Genomic DNA, 14,311 nt, shown 5'->3' on the forward strand with positions numbered 1-14,311 from the left:
ATGATGAAAATTACAGGCCTCTCTCATCTTTTTAAGTGGGAGAACTTGCACAATTGGTGGCTGACTAAATGCTTTTTTGCCCCACTGTATGTGCGTTAGTAAAAGAAGGGATAAAAAGAACGGTTTTTGTATATGCACGTCAGAGTACTCTCGAAAATAAATACTATTGATTACATTTGGACACGGATCTATGTCTATTTTATGCAAATAAGGATCTTACAAATTCTTATAAACGGACAGAGTGTTTGCTTTGTATAAATAAATTGGTTAATGAACATATAGGAAATAAATTCCTTCATCATATAGTCCCTACAGTAGAGCACCCACCTCAGCTCCAAAACTTGGGTGAGGGGTAGTGTGAGGAGGGCGTGTTTCAGGGATGACATCAGGCATGGCCTCAGCTTCCTCAAGTACAGACACAGAAGGAAGGCTAGACACTGTAGCTCTGGCAATGTCCTCTGTAACAGATCTGAATATTCACAAAGGAACACACACACACAGCATGTTGATAGCTGCTTCACCACACTGAAGATTATCAATGCAAAGTCAGTGTACATGCAAAGCTCTCTGGATCTGATGTTGAATGGAGCTCACCCTGCCATTTGCCCCTGCCAGGGTTGGAGCTCCTCAGTGTCTGTTGTGACTGACAGTTGGGTGATGGTGATAGGTTCCTCAGTTTCTTCTGGCTCCTCTATCTGTTGGTCAAAAACACATTCCAATGCATACACCTGCAGTCAATGCTTTTCCCCTGCCATGCAATTCCTATCAAAACCAATTATAACATGTCTCATGAATACATCAATTATTGTTTTTTGTTGTTGTTATTTAGCAGATGCTCTTATCCAGAGCGACTTACAGGAGCAATTAGGGTTAAGTGCCTTGCTTAAGGGCACATCAACAGATATTTCACCTAGTAATTTCAGGGGTTCGAACCAGCGACCTATCAGTTACTGACCCAACGCTCTTAACTGCTAGGTTACCTGCCGCTAGACTAACTGTGAACAGAGAAATAAAATCTTGCATAATTTGGTCTATATGGGTTAGAAATGGAGTGATCTGGCAGTTTGCTAAGTCCACACCCTTGCAAAAGGAAACTGTCAGCCAAAGCCCCCCCCCCCCCCCCCTTCCAATTCCATGTGGGCAAACACTCGAAGTAAAGCTATTTAAGCACCGCCTTCGCCAAATCATGATATGTCCAAATAACCAGTGACAAAAACCCAAAGACTGGAAATACTGCTGCTCGTTATCTCACATATACCATTATGGCTAAACTGATTTTTCGGTCTACATGCAGAATCTGCCCACGAGGTATTACGCATACAGACACCCATACACTGTATCCCACCTCAGTATCAAAGCTGGGGTCAGGGGTGGTGTGTGTGGGGTGTGTCTCAGGAGGGCTGGGGTCTTCTTTAGGGACCTCAAAGACAACCTCTGCTTCCTCAGGTTCAGAGATAGAGGGTTGGCTGGAGACTGCAACAGATCTGAAAACACACAGAGAGACATATATTTAAGGGTTTTATCATTTGCATACACTGCATACTTTTGCATATAATTTGCAATAAATGTATAACTGCAATTGAACTATTTTAATATTGGGAGGGGCCAAGCCAAAAACTCACTCCTCAGAGGGCACCTCACTGTGTTGCTTCTCCCCAATGGTTGCAGTAACTGGCTGCTCAATGGTGATTTGTTCCTTCTCCTCACTGTAACTCCCACTCATAATAGTTTCTGGACCTGAGACAGAGCCTTGTGGTACCCCAACACCCTCAGTCATCTTCGAGTTCAGGATCTGTGAACAAAAACATGGAGAGTGCAGTTAAAGTACATAATGTACTTTGTATAGGCTGTGCACATTTTGTTCCTCACTCCAAAACCTTGATTGTTGGTACATGTTTGTGAGTGTGTCTCACCTTAAGCTCAGCCCTTAGTAGAATCTGACTGTCAGGTGAGGCTCCATCCAGACTCAGCCACTGATCCAGGACCAGATCTGGTTCTGACAGCAGCTCTCTGACTGGTACCACCAGAGAACCCAGCGCCTGATCCCAAGCACTGGAGAGCTAAAGAAAGATAAATAAAGAGTGAATTAAACTGAACATAAACATAAAGGAAACATGTAAAGTGTTGGTTCCATGTTTCAAGAGCTGAAATAAAAGAGCCCTGAAATTTTCCATACGCACAAAAAGCTTACTTCTCTCAAATGTTGTGCACAAATTGGTTTATATCCCTGTTGGGAGATTTGTGTGGATGAATTGCATTTAACAGAAACTGTGCAAGATGTTTACAGTTAGTGACATTGTTTTAATTAAACATTATCCATGTTTAGAGCCTCCATCCTGAAGCAGACTGAACTCTCACCTTCACTATGAGAATCTCCTCTCTGGGGTCACGAACCAGGAAGTAAAAAGCCTCTTCCCATTGGGGGGAGTTGGTACGATCACATACCTTCAGAGAGACAGAGAAGTTGACTTTCACGGCAGATCCAATAACAAGTCATGCATTTCAGCTCTAAGGATACTGTCTCACCTTGGTTCTATATGTTGTCTCTCCCAGAACAAGCTCAGCTCCAGCCTTTGGCTCCTTCCCACTCTTCTTCAACTAGAAACACACAGAGACGACACGATACAACAGTCAAAACCAAACACTGATTGTGAGCAACTAGACAAAATAAACCATCAACATCTGTGCATAACCCATATCACAGCTGCAAAACTAGACAACAACGCATAGCCAGAGTTCAAACGTTCAAAGTAGCACAGTGTCTGAGGTGAAGAGGTGTAAGGTGACTCACAGGCAGTGAGTGGGCTCTGTCCATGTAGACGAAGAGCAGAGCAGCAGAGGGAACAGCCTTGTTCTGGTAGGACTGGAGAGACTGCAGCTGCAACACCTGGAGCATGGGAGAAAATAGTTAATTTGAAACAACATCTTGCAATAATAATGTTGTGCTCTGTAATGGGCGTCAGGTAGCCTAGCGGTTAAGAGCGTTGGGCCAGTAACCGAAAATTATGATAGGGAGGGAGGAGAGAAATTGTTGAACTAAACTCATAGTGAAAGAAAATGAGATTGAGAAATGAGAGATGAAGAAACTGAAAAAAGGAGGAGTGGAACTGACCTTATTCAGTCTGTCTGGTTGCGATACTGTTGGTACCCACTCCAGTACCAGGTGAAGACGACCTGACTTCACATCATTCAGAGTGTACCACTGGAACACAGAAATGCCCAATAGCCTGTTTACACATGTAGCACAATAAAATAAAGGGGGGAAATAAAGCTAAGCTTAGCCTCTCAATCAAAAGTTATATTGAAGCACCATGATGGCCTTCACCTGACATTAGGCCTGCAAGTAATAAAAGATAGTTTGACCTGACATTAGGCCTGCAAGTAATAAAATATAGTTTGACCTGACATTAGGCCTGCAAGTAATAAAAGATAGTTTGACCTGACATTAGGCCTGCAAGTAATAAAAGATAGTTTGACCTGACATTAGGCCTGCAAGTAATAAAATATAGTTTGACCTGACATTAGGCCTGCAAGTAATAAAATATAGTTTGACCTGACATTAGACCTGCAAGTAATAAAAGGGAGTGCCCCATGGAAGTCAGGCTAGAAAGAGAAGTAAATATCTCAATACACTGACTCACCTGGTCTGTGTACTGGGAACTGATGACATCACTCAGCCTCATCATAAACCTGCGCACACAATTCAAAAAGGAATTGTATTCTTGTGAACATTTATATATGTATATATATATATATGTGTGAAATATGTGCTATATATGTGAAAGTAGAAAAGTAGAAAAGTAGAACCATTTCTTTTATTTGGGGTGTGTAACGGTTGTTCTCCTCCTCTTCGTCCGAAGAGGAGGAGTAGGGATTGGACCAAAGCGCAGCGTGATAGTTTGACATAATGATATTTATTAAAGTAAAGACGAAATACGAAAATACTTCAACAAACTAAAAAAACGAACGTAGACAGACCTGAACTAGAGAACTTACATATACACGAAGAACGCATGAACAGGTACAGACTACACAAACGAACGAACAAACGAAACAGTCCCGTGTGGTGCACAGACACAAACACGGAAGACAACCACCCACAAACAAACAGTGTGAACAACCTACCTTAATATGGTTCTCAATCAGAGGAAACGTAAAACACCTGTCCCTGATTGAGAACCATATCAGGCTAAATGACAATGAACCTAAACATAGAAACACATAACATAGAATGCCCACCCCAACTCACGCCCTGACCAACTAAACACATACAAAAACAAGAGAAAACAGGTCAGGAACGTGACAGGGTGGCAGCATAGCTTAGTGGTTAGAGTGCTTGTCTAGTAACTGAAAGGATGCAAGTTCAAATCCCCGAGCTGACAAGGTACAAATCTGTCATTCTGCCCCTGAAAAAGTCAGTTAACCCACTGTTCCTAGGCAGTCATTGAAAATAAGAATTTGTTCTTAACTGACTTGCCTAGTTAAATAAAGGTAAAATAAAAATTCAAACATTTCATCCACCATGAGACCAAAGTGCATGAAAATGTAATTCTTATTTTTGTGCGTCCCAAACATCACCCTATTCCCTATTTAGTGCACTACTTTTGACCAGGGCCCATAGAACTCATTTATTGACTATTTGAATACCTTCTGGAAACAAAGCTTGCATTATAAGGAGGATGGGATACACCCAAATAATTTGAGTTCCTGGATCCTTTCACAGCATTATAAGGCTGTGTTGAGACAATGACTTATCGATGACCCAAGCCCAGCTCATTTAATCCCTACCATTGTGTCGCTGAGTTGTCATAATGCTTCAGCAAATGTGGGGCGTTGGGGCGTTGGGAGACACAATGTAAGTAACCTAATTTATGTCCCTCTTACTGCCCTGAATGCCTCTGTTGATCCTACAGCTATTGTATGCAGTAATCATATGCCTATGAACCAGAGTAATACAGTTAGTACTGAGGCTGTGCTAGTAGGAAGACCTCTGTGTGCAGCTCACCCTGCACTAATACAAATAACCCAAGCATGTCTACCTCTGCTAAGCCTCCCAGTAAAGCAAGAAAAACAATAAAGCATCCCAGAAAAGTGCTAAAAATAGCCCACGTTAACATATGTAGCTTAAGAAACAAGGTTCATGAAATCAATAATTTGCTAGTAACAGATGACATTCATATTCTGACAATCTCTGAAACTCACTTAGATAATACCTTTTATGATACAGTGGTAGCAATACATGGTTATAACTTTACAGAAAAAACAGAAATGCCAAAGGTGGAGGTGTGGCTGTTTATATTCAGAACCACATTAATGTAAAGCTTAGAGAGGATCTCATGTTAAATACTGTTGAAGTAATATGGCTACAGGTTCATCTACCTCACCTAAAGCCCATTCTGGTAGGAGTGCTAACAGTCAGTATCTGGATAACAAGTGTGAAATGCTTGATAATGTATGTGATATCAATAGAGAGGTATATTTCTGGGTGATTTAAATATTGACTGACTTTCATCAGGCTGCCCACTCAAGAGAAAGCTTAAAACTGTAACTATTGCTTGCAACCTGGTTCGGGTTATCAATCAACCTACCAGGGTAGTTACAAACAGCACATGAATGAAATCATCAACATGTACTGATCATATCTTTACTAATGCTGCAGAAATTTGCTTTAAAGCAGCATCCAAATCCATCGGATGTAGTGATCACAATATAGTAGCCATATCTAGGAAAACCAAAGTTCTAAAGGCTGGGCCTAATATTGTGTATAAGAGGTCATACAATAAGTTTTGTAGTGATTCCTATGTTGTTGATGTGAAGAATATTTGTTGGTCCGTGGTGTGTAATGATGAGCAACCAGACGCTGCATTTGAAACATTTATGAAATTGCTTATACCAGTTACTAATAAGCACGCATCCATTAACTTCTTTGGGACTGGGGGGCAGTATTGAGTAGCTTGGATAAAAAGGTGCCCAGAGTAAACTGCCTGCTATTCAGTCCTAAAAGCTAGAATATGCATATAATTAGTAGATTTGGATAGAAAACACTCAGAAGTTTCTAAAACTGTTTGAATGATGTCTGTGAGTATAACAGAACTCATATGGCAGGCAAAAACCTGAGAAAAAATCCAACCAGGAAGTGGGAAATCTGAGGTTTTTAGTTTTTCATGTCATTGCCTATCGAATATACGGGGGTCATATTGGGGTCATATTGCACTTCCTAAGGCTTCCACTAGATGTCAACAGTCTTTAGAACCTTGTTTGATGCTTCTACTGTGAAGGAGGGGGGAATGAGAGCTGATTGAGTCAGGGGACTGGCAGAGTGCCACGAGCTCAGACTCACGCGCTCCCGTGAGAGTTAGCTGCGTTCCATTGCATTTCTACAGACAAAGGAATTCTCCGGTTGAAACATTATTGAAGATTTATGATAAAAACATCCTAAAGATTGATTCTATACTTCGTTTGACATGTTTCTATGAACTGTAATATGACTTTTCGTCTGAACTTTCGCCTGGACTTGCCCGCGCCTCCTGAGTTTGGATTTGTGTACTAAACGCGCAAACAAAAAGGAGGTATTTGGACATAAATTATGGACTTTATCGAACAAAACAAACATTTATTGTGGAACTGGGATTCTTGGGAGTGCATTCTGATGAAGATCATCAAAGGTAAGTGAATATTTATAATGCTATTTCTGAAATCTGTTGACTCCACAACATGGCGGGTATCTGTATGGCTTGTTTTAGTGTCTGAGCGCCGTACTCAGATTATTGCATGGTGTGCTTTTTCCGAAAAGTTTTTTTGAAATCTAACACAGCGGTTGCATTAAGGAGAAGTTTATCTATAATTCCATGCATAACAATTGTATCTTTTAGCAATGTTTATTATGAGTGTTTCTGTAAATTGATGTGGCTCTCTGCAAAATCACTGGATGTTTTGGAGGCAAAACATTACTGAACATAACGTGCCAATGTAAACTAAGATTTTTGGATATAAATATGAACTTTATCGAACAAAACATACATGTATTGTGTAACATGAAGTCCTATGAGTGTCATCTGATGAAGATCATCAAAGGTTAGTGATGAATTTTCTCTCTATTTCTGCTTTTTGTGACTCCTCTATTTGGCTGGAAAAATGGCTGTGTTTTTCTGTGACTAGGTGCTGACCTAACATAATCGTTTGGTGTGCTTTCGTCGTGAAGCCTTTTTGAAATCGGACACTGTGGCTGGATTTACAACAAGTTTATCGGTATGACATGCCAGCAACAAACGCTGACACAACATATCCAGGTATATCTGACCAAATTATGAAAGACAAGCATTGTAATTTTCAATTCCATACAGTAAGTGTGGAAGAGGTGAAAAAAGTATTATTGTCTATCAACAATGACAAGCCACTGGGGTCTGACAACTTGGATGTAAAATTACTGAGGATAATAGACGACGTTGCCACTCCTATTTGCCATATCTTCAATTTAAGCCTACTAGAAAGTGTGTGCCCTCAGGCCTGGAGGGAAGCAAAAGTTATTCCCCTACATAAGAATAGTAAAGCCCCCTTAACTGGCTTAAACAGCCGACCAATCAGCCTGTTACCAACCCTTAGTAAACTTTTGGAAAAAATTGTGTTTGACCAGATACAATGCTATTTTACAGTAAACAAATTGACAACAAACTTTCAGCACGCTTATAGGGAAGGACATTCAATAAGCACAGCACTTACACAAATGACTGCTGATTGACAGAGAAATTGATGATAAAAATATTGTGGGGGCTGTTCTGTTAGACTTCAGTGCGGCTTTTGACATTATATATATATATATTTTTTTTTAATTTAACCTTTTTTTTAACTTGGCAAGTCAGTTAAGAACAAATTCTTATTTACAATGATGGCCTACTCCGGCCAAACCCCGATGACGCTGGGCATAATGGGCGCCGCCCTATGGGACTCCCAATCACGGCCAGATGTGATAGAGCCTGGATTCGAACCAGGTATTATAGTGATGCCTCTTGCACTGAGATGCAGTGCTTTAGACCACGCTGTGCCACTCAGGAGCATATAGATCATAGTCTCCTGCTGGAAAAACGTATGTGTTATGGCTTTACACCCCCTGCTATATTGTGGATACAGTTACCTGTCTAACAGAACACAGAGGGTGTTCCTTAATGGAAGTATCCCTTAATGGAAGTCTCTCCAACAAAATCCAGGTAGAATCAGGAATTCCCCAGGGCAGCTGTCTATGCGCCTTACTTTTTTCAACGCCACTGGCTTTGAGTAAAGCCAGTTTGTCCATGTCTGCGGATGACTCAACAGTAATTCACTAAACCTCAATTAAATTTTGTAATGAATAATGTGGAAATTGAGCAAGTTGAGATGACTAAACTGCTTGGAGTAACCCTAGATAGTAAACTGTCATGGTAAAAACAAAACCTATTGATTCAACAGTAGCTAGGATGGGGAGAAGTCTGTCTGAATTCTTAACAGCCCTATCAACAAGGCAGGTCCTACAGGCTCTAGTTTTGTTGCACCTGGACTACTGTTCAGTCATGTGGTCAGGTGCCATAAAGAGGGACTTAGGAAAATTGCAATTGGCTCAGAACAGGGCAACACGGCTGGCCCTTGGATGTACACAGAGAGCTAACATTAATGATATGCATGTCAATCTCTCCTGGCTCAAAGTGGAGGAGAGATTGACTTCATCACTACTTGTATTTGTGAGAGGTATTGACATCAATCAATCAAATGTATTTATAAAGCCCTTTTTACATCATGTCACAAAGTGCTGTACAGAAACCCAGCCTAAAACCTCAAACAGCAAGCAATGCAGATGTAGAAGTACAGTGGCAAGGAAAAACTCCTTAGAAAGGCAGGAACCTAGGAAGAAAACTAGAGGAACCAGGCACTGAGGGGTGGACATGTTGAATGCACCGAGCTGTCTGTTTGAACTACTGGCACACAGCTCGGACACCCATGCATACCTCACAAGACATTCCATCTTAGGTCTCTTCACAGTCCCCAAGTCCAGAACAGACTATGGGTGGCGCACAGTACTACATAGAGTCATGACTACATGGAATTCTATTCCACATCAAGTACCTCATGCCAGCAGTAAAATTAGATTTAAAAAATAGATAAAAATATACCTTATGGAACAGTGGGGACTGTGAAGCAACACAAACATAGACACATGCATAAAAACACACAATAGCATACGCACTATACACACATGTACACATGGATTTTGTGTTATAGATAAGTGGTAGTAGAGAGGGCGCACACTTAATATGTTGTAAAATCTGTTATGAATGTATTGTAAATTTGTTAAAATGTATAACTGCCTTAATTTTGCTGGACCCCAGGAAGAGTAGCTGTTGCCTTGGCAGCAGCTAATGGGGATTCTTAATAAATACAAAATACAACTCCAGTCAAAAGTTGTGCACTATACAGGTTATAGGGTGCCCTTAGGGACATAATCCTAAACTATCAATAGCAGGTTACTAATTAAATGGTGTATAGTTGGGCCAGTCACAACACACCTTCCCAGGAAGTCATCCTTGTCCATGTCTTTATCATACAGCTCTACCTGGACCTCCTGACCAGCCTGAGGGGTCAGCACCGTCTGGGGAAACACACATACGTCAGGGAAGATCAATAACAACAAAACTACACATAAATAATACTATTACATGTTATTAAGGCAGAAAGCTAGCAAAGGCACACACTTCTAGATGTCTCAGATATATTCTTACATGAGAAAAGATCAAAAGTCTGTCCTAACACGCATTGCTTTTACTTTCTTCAGTACAGCACAATCCCTTTTACCGCTCATCTAAATGGGCACACAGTTCAACAGCCGACAGAGATTAATTGAATAAACTACAAGTCCCTCCATACCTCAAACATCTCGTTCCAGGTGGGGTTGAGGTTCTCCTTGATCACATGACTCTTAAACTTGACCACTCCGATGTTGATCTTGACGTACGGGTCACTCTTGCCCTTCTTCAGGCCCCCCATCAGCTTATCCATGGCAACCAGATCCTGGGCCTCCAGTACATGGATTCTCAGCACCCCCTACAGGACAAAAAACAGAACTGCAGTGGCACACTATAACCTTTTTGAAGGCATCCTAGCATTCTCAGAATACAAACAATATAAGGTCTTGAGATATTTTTTATTCAATTTGAACTTTTGTTCTTGGTAATATAAATAATTTATATAGTGTTAGAATATTTTATCAAGGGTTAAGATAAATGATTAAATAATTCTACCCAGAAACTTAACCATTGGGATTATTTGTTAGGTAGCATGTAGAAGGGTTAGAAAGGAATGTTTGTGTGTGTGCTTAAAGAAGGTCTTGAGATATTTTTTATTCAATTTGAACTTTTGTTCTTGGTAATATAAATCATTTTTATAGTCCCTACAGTAGAGCACCCACCTCAGCTCCAAAACTTGGGTGAGGGGTAGTGTGAGGAGGGCGTGTTTCAGGGATGACATCAGGCATGGCCTCAGCTTCCTCAAGTACAGACACAGAAGGAAGGCTAGACACTGTAGCTCTGGCAATGTCCTCTGTAACAGATCTGAATATTCACAAAGGAACACACACACACAGCATGTTGATAGCTGCTTCACCACACTGAAGATTATCAATGCAAAGTCAGTGTACATGCAAAGCTCTCTGGATCTGATGTTGAATGGAGCTCACCCTGCCATTTGCCCCTGCCAGGGTTGGAGCTCCTCAGTGTCTGTTGTGACTGACAGTTGGGTGATGGTGATAGGTTCTTCTGGCTCCTCTTTCTGCTGGTCAAAAACACATGTCAATGCTTTCACCTGCAGCTATAAAGTTGTAGTTGGCCATGCAATTCATATCAAAACCAATGATTCATGAATACATAAACACTTGGTTTCAGTGTATTGTGACCAGGGGTTCGAACTGAAATGATTTTACAATCATTTTGTTCTGAACAGAACCATTATTTTTTTCTTGTTCCGTTATACTGTTCCAACCAGCAAAATAAAGTTCTGAACCGGTTCGAACCCCAAAAAAGTACCGGTTTATATTGTTTCTTTCTGTTCCTTTTTAAACCTCTGAAACCGTATATATATTTTTTTACATTTAGCGCAACATTAAATTACTTCACCAATCATACAGCTTGCTATGGAGAGGGCAAGCTATAGCTCAGTGAGTTGTTTACATGCGTGATGGAAAGAAAAGTGTAGGGTGTGAGATCCAACTGAAATTTTGTGGGTGGGGAGAGAGTGAGAGAGGGTGGAGGATGAGGCATGGCTTGAAGTGCTGGGCATCTTGTGATGACATGCATTATCTGAATTAGGCCTACAGAACTATACCTACGGAGGAGCGGCTTCTATGGAGGAACTTTGACTGTCTTTGAACTTCAGAGTTGCTTTAACATTGGACCAGACCTAGCTAGCAAGCTAACAAGCTTGTGTGTGCGGAGCGTCACCAGAAAAAAAACAAGTCTTACCTTTTTGTAGTTAATAAATCCAATGTGAATAACTATAGTATCCCTAACTAGCATTGAAAAAGTACATCCATTATTCTGTAATTAAAAATCTCTCTCCCTATCTTCTGAATCACGCTTGTAACGTCTGTAGGCTACTGTAGACTATGCTTCAGAGGGGGAGGGGCAGGTAGCCTACACACACACACACACACTGGCAAAGATTTTAAGCTGGCAGGCAGACACTGGAATAAGTTTCTGAGTGACAGAGGTAGGGCTTTGCATAGGCGCTTTGTTGTGTTTTTTGTGGGACTGGGAAAAAATGCCCTGAACGTAAAATAACGTTATTAACCGGTTCCCATGCTTTTAATGACTTTGCTTCCTGGTTCTGATCCTGTTTCTTGAAAAATGTCTCTATTTTCCAGTTTTCAGTTCTGTTCCCTGAACCAGTTCCAACCCCTGATTGTGACAGGAAAAAATATTGACTATGAATACAATTCAGACAGAATGCTTAATGATATGCATACAGAGGCATCCACATACTGATTGCCCACCTCCGTTTCAAAGCTGGGGTCAGGGGTGGTATGTGTGTGGAGTGTCTCAGGAGGGCTGGGGTCTTCTTTAGGGACCTCAAAGACAACCTCTGCTTCCTCAGGTTCAGAGATAGAGGGTTGGCTGGAGACTGCAACAGATCTGAAAACACACAAAGAGACACATATGCTAAAAGGTTTTATAATTGACATACACTGCATACATTTGCATATCAATTGCAATCAACTTATAATAACTATTTGAATATTGGGAGGGGCCAAGACAAAAACTCACTTCTCAGAGGGCACCTCACTGTGTTGGTCCTCCTCAATGGTCGCAGTAACTGGCTGCTCAATGGTGATTGGTTCTTCCTCCTCACTGTAACTCCAACTAGTAATAGTTTCTGGACCTGAGACAGAGCCTTGTGGTACCCCAACACCCTCAGTCATCTTCGAGTTCAGGATCTTGGAATGAAAACATGCCACTAATAACTTACCAATATTTTTTTGACAATGTTAGACAATGTTAGACTGCAGGTAAAGTACATAACGTGGCGCTTTGTGTACTCTATGGCACACTCAAAAATGTTGATTGATAGTATACAATGCCTATAGAAAGACTACACCCCTTTTACATTTGTTCACATTTTGTAGCTTAATAAGAACCAGTGTATCTTTAATTATATGTTAAACATGTATCTTTATCAAAGTTTTATGATGAGTATTTCTGTATTTCACGTGGCTATCTATAAATACTCTCGCTATTTTGGAGCCATTTCTGAACATGGCGCCAATGTAAAACCACGATTTCTGGCTATAAATATGCACATTATCGAACAAAACATAAATGTATTGTATAACATGATGTCATATGACTGTCATCTGATGAAGTTGTTCAAAGGTTAGTGATTAATTTGATCTCTATTTGTGGGTTTTGTGAAAGCTATCTTTGCTGTGAAAAAATGGCTGTGTTTTTTGGGATATGGTGGTGAGCTAACATAAATATATGTTGTGTTTTCGCTGTAAAACATTTTAAAAATCGAACATGTTGGCTGGATTCACAAGATGTTTATCTTTCATTTGCTGTATTGGACTTATGATTTCATGAAATTATATTATATTTTAACAAAGTGGGATTGTATTTTTTTTGTCATTGATCTACATAAAATACTCCATAATGTTAAAGTGGAAAGAAATGTATACACATTTTTACAAATTAATAAAGTTTAAATAACTAAAATATAGTTGTTGCATAAGTATTCACCCTCTTTGTTTAAGCAAGCCTTAATTAGTTCAGAAGTAAAATTTGGCTTAACAAATCACATAAGTTATATGGACTCTCTGTGTGAAATAATAGGGGTTAACATGATTTTTGAATGACTACCCCTTCCTGTCTTCCACATACAGTGGGGCAAAAAAGTATTTAGTCAGCCACCAATTGTGCAAGTTCTCCCACTTAAAAAGATGAGAGAGGCCTGTAATTTTCATCATAGGTACACTTCAACTATGACAGACAAAATGAGAAAAGAAATTCCAGAAAATCCCATTGTAGGATTTTTAATGAATTTATTTGCAAATTATGGTGGAAAATAAGTATTTGGTCACCTACAAACAAGCAAGATTTCTGGCTCTCACAGACCTGTAACTTCTTCTTTAAGAGGCTCCTCTGTCCTCCACTCGTTACCTGTATTAATGGCACCTGTTTGAACTTGTTATCAGTATAAAAGACACATGTCCACAACCTCAAACAGTCACACTACAAACTCCACTATGGCCAAGACCAAAGAGCTGTCAAAGGACACCAGAAACAAAATTGTAGACCTGCACCAGGCTGGGAAGACTGAATATGCAATAGGTAAGCAGTTTGGTTTGAAGAAATCAACTGTGGGAGCAATTATTAGGAAATGGAAGACATACAAGACCACTGATAATCTCCCTCGATCTGGGGCTCCACGCAAGATCTCACCCCGTGGCGTCAAAATGATCACAAGAACGGTGAGCAAAAATCCCAGAACCACACGGGGGGACCTAGTGAATGACCTGCAGAGAGCTGGGACCAAAGTAACAAAGCCTATCATCAGTAACACACTACGCCGCCAGGGACTCAAATCCTGCAGTGCCAGACGTGTCCCCCTGCTTAAGCCAGTACATGTCCAGGACCGTCTGAAGTTTGCTAGAGAGCATTTGGATGATCCAGAAGAAGATTGGGAGAATGTCATATGGTCAGATGAAACCAAAATATAACTTTTTGGTAAAAACTCAACTCGTCGTGTTTGGAGGACAAAGAATGCTAAGTTGCATCCAAAGAACACCATACCTACTGTG

The 14,311-nt window shown here is 40.5% G+C and overlaps 1 protein-coding gene across 1 annotated transcript in view; it reads right to left on the reverse strand.

Moving 5' to 3' along the window:
- Nucleotides 1–14,311, reverse strand: part of LOC120064772 — a 99,904-nt gene that overhangs the window by 26,900 nt on the left and 58,693 nt on the right. Inside the window, exons 55-70 of the mRNA XM_039015376.1 lie at nucleotides 12,282–12,451; nucleotides 12,011–12,149; nucleotides 10,700–10,791; nucleotides 10,433–10,574; nucleotides 9,892–10,068; nucleotides 9,534–9,616; nucleotides 3,642–3,690; nucleotides 3,113–3,202; nucleotides 2,792–2,887; nucleotides 2,527–2,598; nucleotides 2,359–2,445; nucleotides 1,914–2,060; nucleotides 1,623–1,792; nucleotides 1,346–1,484; nucleotides 595–695; nucleotides 328–469 (exon numbers count right to left, since the gene is read on the reverse strand). Coding sequence (XP_038871304.1) covers nucleotides 328–469; nucleotides 595–695; nucleotides 1,346–1,484; nucleotides 1,623–1,792; nucleotides 1,914–2,060; nucleotides 2,359–2,445; nucleotides 2,527–2,598; nucleotides 2,792–2,887; nucleotides 3,113–3,202; nucleotides 3,642–3,690; nucleotides 9,534–9,616; nucleotides 9,892–10,068; nucleotides 10,433–10,574; nucleotides 10,700–10,791; nucleotides 12,011–12,149; nucleotides 12,282–12,451 — 1,896 coding nt within the window. The remainder of the gene's footprint in view (nucleotides 1–327; nucleotides 470–594; nucleotides 696–1,345; nucleotides 1,485–1,622; nucleotides 1,793–1,913; nucleotides 2,061–2,358; nucleotides 2,446–2,526; nucleotides 2,599–2,791; nucleotides 2,888–3,112; nucleotides 3,203–3,641; nucleotides 3,691–9,533; nucleotides 9,617–9,891; nucleotides 10,069–10,432; nucleotides 10,575–10,699; nucleotides 10,792–12,010; nucleotides 12,150–12,281; nucleotides 12,452–14,311) is intronic.

The sequence above is a fragment of the Salvelinus namaycush genome, chromosome 20 (genome assembly GCF_016432855.1).
Source record: "Salvelinus namaycush isolate Seneca chromosome 20, SaNama_1.0, whole genome shotgun sequence".
NCBI classification, from domain to species: Eukaryota; Metazoa; Chordata; class Actinopteri; order Salmoniformes; family Salmonidae; genus Salvelinus; species Salvelinus namaycush.